Source organism: Phacochoerus africanus, chromosome 4 (assembly GCF_016906955.1).
Source record: "Phacochoerus africanus isolate WHEZ1 chromosome 4, ROS_Pafr_v1, whole genome shotgun sequence".
Lineage (NCBI taxonomy): Eukaryota > Metazoa > Chordata > Mammalia > Artiodactyla > Suidae > Phacochoerus > Phacochoerus africanus.
In genome coordinates this window covers 5,445,015-5,448,139 of record NC_062547.1, presented here as the reverse complement: position 1 = coordinate 5,448,139, position 3,125 = coordinate 5,445,015, and the positions used below count along the sequence as shown (strand labels likewise).

Below are 3,125 nucleotides of genomic sequence, written 5' to 3'. Positions count from 1 at the left end.
CCAGCCTGGAAATATCCTGTTGCTTTCTTTTTTAAAAAAATTTCCAATTGTAGTAAAAATATACATAAACAGGGAGTTCTCTTGTGGCACAGCGGGTTCAGGATCCCTCATTGTCTCTGTAGCAGCTTGGCACAAGTTGGATCCCTGGCCTGGAAACATCCATATGCTGAGGTTGCAGCCAAATACACACACACACACACACACACACACACACACACATAAATTTTACCATCTTGGCCATTTTTACACATACGATTCAGTAATGTCACACCCATCGCCCTGTTGTACAACAATCTCCAGAAGTTTCTCACCTTGCACAACTGGAGTTCTACAGCCATTAAACACCTTGCCATTCCCCTAGGCCCTGGCAACCACCGTGCTTCTCTCTGTCATGAATCTGACCATTCTAGATCGATTTAAGATTCTGTTTCTTTTTTTGTGTGTGTGTGTGTCTTTTTGCTATTTCTTTGGGCCGCTCCCGCGGCATATGGAGGTTCCCAGGCTAGGGGTCGAATCAGAGCTGTAGCCACCGGCCTACGCCAGAGCCACAGCAACGCAGGATCCGAGCCGCGTCTGTGACCTACACCACAGCTCATGGCAACACCGGATCGTTAACCCACTGAGCAAGGGCAGGGACCGAACCCGCCACCTCATGGTTCCTAGTCGGATTCGTTAACAACTGCGCCACGACGGGAACTCCCAGATTCTGTTTCTTAAAAGCCCCTCTCTGTTTTGCTGTCGAGCCATCTGTTCTCAATGTCAACCAAGTGAGTTTGGCCAGCCAGGGCCACAGGAGTTCAGGGGAGGCCAGTCTTCAGGGTGGAGTGGTCAGGGAAGCCTGCCTGGAGGAGGAGGAGAAGGCGGAAGCCTGCACCCCCTTCCCTGGGAGATGGAGAGGCGGTGGTGTGGTGACTCAGGAATGCTTGACCCCGGTGGCCTGCCCTTTGGTTTATGGTGGCCACCTCAGCAGCACCGACCTTTGTCCCCAAGCGAACTCCTGTCAGTTGGGTGGAGGCACCAGGCCATCTCAGAAGGCCCGCAGCTTGCCAAAGGGGCTGGAGCTGTCTCACGGGGCTGCCGCCTGCAGAACCATGGGGACAGGGCTACGCAGCCAGTCCTTGCGAGGACCACGGCCCTCCTACGGCAAGCTCCAGGAGCCCTGGGGGAGGCTCCCGGGAGGCCGACCGCGGCGGGCGCTGAGCCTCAGGCAGGGCCGTGAGAGGTCCAGGTCCCCAGATGGAGGCCCAGAAAGGCTGGACACCCCCAGTCAGGAGTGGCTGCCAGGGGGTCTGGGGGACACGGAGCAGCTGATCGAAGCTCAGCAAGAAGGCAGCCAGCGGTGGCTGAAGCAGTATCAGCAGGTTTGACTGAGGGTCTGTGGGTGGAGGAGGGCTGGGGGGGGGCGGGGGGATGAGGAGGGGAGGCCCCAAGAAGAGGGGCCCAGCCAGGCAGCAAAAGCTCAGAGGTGGAACATATGGGGCCATAGACCACGAAGATAATAGAACTGTCTGGGGAAGGGGCTGGGGAGAGAGAGAGACCCAAGAACGGAATTTCATAGGGCCCTGAAGGCATTAGGGGTTTATCCCATAGGCACTGGGGAGCCACGGAAGGTTTCAGAACAGGCGAGTGATGTGGTGAGAGCTGCTCCTGAGATGACCCATCTGTCAGTGGGCTGCGTGGGTGGATTTTGCTAGAGGCGGGAGATCAGCCAGTACAATTCCCCCAGGGTTACATCTGGTGCTCCCCTCTCCCGCCAGAAAAGGGGGGATCGGGATCCCCCCGGTAGGAGCTGCCAGCTCCTGGCTCCTTCCTTCAGGACAGAGGGTGGCTGGCGAGCGGGGCTTCCTCTCTGGGGTCTACCACCACCTCCTGGCTGTAGGAGGAACAACACCGGCAGCCCATCACTCAGTTGAGGGACCTAGCCGTGATCTCTCCCCTCCTTGTCTTCCAGAAGATAAAGAGGAGGTGGGCGAGCTTTGTCACCAGCTTCCCCAGCGTGACCCTGAGCCGGGCGGCCTCCCCACCGCCCCTGCTGGGCACCACTGGCTAAGGATGCTAGAAGCGGTGGGGGCCCTGGTTTGCTGCGCCCGGACGAGAGGGCCGTGCCTGCTGACCTACCTCTTGGCGCCCTCTGGACGGTGGATGGGGCGCCCTCTTCCACGTGGACGACGCCGGCCTTCCTTAGTCAAGGCCTCTGCCACCAGAACAGAGTTCAGTGAAGCCAGACCCATGGCTGAGAGGCTCTGGCACCTTACCTGGTCCCTGGGCCGGCCCCGCTCCCCTCTCACCAGTTGTACTGGTGGGCGGGGCGGGGGGGCCTCTCTCCTGGACCGTGAGCCCATCCCAGGGGCAAGGACCACCTCCAGGCAGTTCTCAACGCCGCACTCTGTGGCTGAAAGCCCCAGACTGTATTGTCGCTTGGATCTTCAGAGTTCCCCGGTGAAGGAAGCAGAAACTGAGGCTGGGGGCGGGGGCGGGAGCGGGGGCGGGGGCGGGGTGGTCACTGTCTTCGGAGTCTCTGGCCCCACCCACACCCCTACCCAACACTGTGTTGAACTCAGTCATAAAGTTTGCTGAGCCGAAGTTAATGACTTTCCTACTGACTAACCCACCCCCAGCCCTCTGCCCACCCCTGTGGGGGCAGGTGGGGCCCGGCACTTCACAGAGAATGGGAAGAAGCACCGGGGGTGGTCCCCCCTGGTCCCCAGGAGGCTGGACCTCTCCTGCCACTTCTCTTGAGCTTATATTTTCTGTGCTGACCTCAAAGCCAGCTTCGGAGGGCCTGGCTGTCCCCTCCTTGCCTTTGTGCTCACCCGGGTGAGGCAAGGCTCACCTGGAGGGTCAGAGAGGGTGAGGGGCCCACCCAGAACCGCCCAGAGGGGAGGGTCTGACCCCAAAGAGCCTGAGCTCTTTGAGAGACACAGGAATTCCTTGTGGGGTCCCTGGGGCTCTCCTGGCTCAAGCAGGTGCAAGGTCAAAGGTGAGGGAGCAGCTGAAGCTTCCTGGTACCGGGGCTGCTCTGGGATGGTGGTGAGGCCTGAGGGCCCAACAGAAGAAGGGAGGCTCCATGTCCCCAGAGCCCAGGATCCTGGGAGGACCATCCAGGAACAAGAAGGGTCCTGGGT

The 3,125-nt window shown here is 59.7% G+C and overlaps 1 protein-coding gene across 1 annotated transcript; it reads left to right on the top strand.

Annotated features, from left to right (window-relative positions):
* Positions 1–1,042: 1,042 nt before the first annotated feature.
* C4H11orf86 (chromosome 4 C11orf86 homolog) lies at positions 1,043–2,421 on the top strand. The gene is made up of 2 exons (XM_047774088.1): positions 1,043–1,361; positions 1,952–2,421. Exons 1-2 carry the CDS (start codon positions 1,092–1,094, stop codon positions 2,048–2,050), a joined length of 369 nt encoding a protein of 122 aa, XP_047630044.1. The 5' UTR covers positions 1,043–1,091; the 3' UTR covers positions 2,051–2,421.
* Positions 2,422–3,125: the final 704 nt, after the last annotated feature.

Excerpts from the sequence above, each read along its gene's own strand:
- C4H11orf86 (XM_047774088.1), top strand. The coding sequence starts at position 1,092 with ATGGGGACAGGGCTACGCAGCCAGTCCTTGCGAGGACCACGGCCCTCC. Across the intron at positions 1,362-1,951 it reads GGCTGAAGCAGTATCAGCAG|AAGATAAAGAGGAGGTGGGC; the intron begins GTTTGACTGAGG and ends CTTGTCTTCCAG.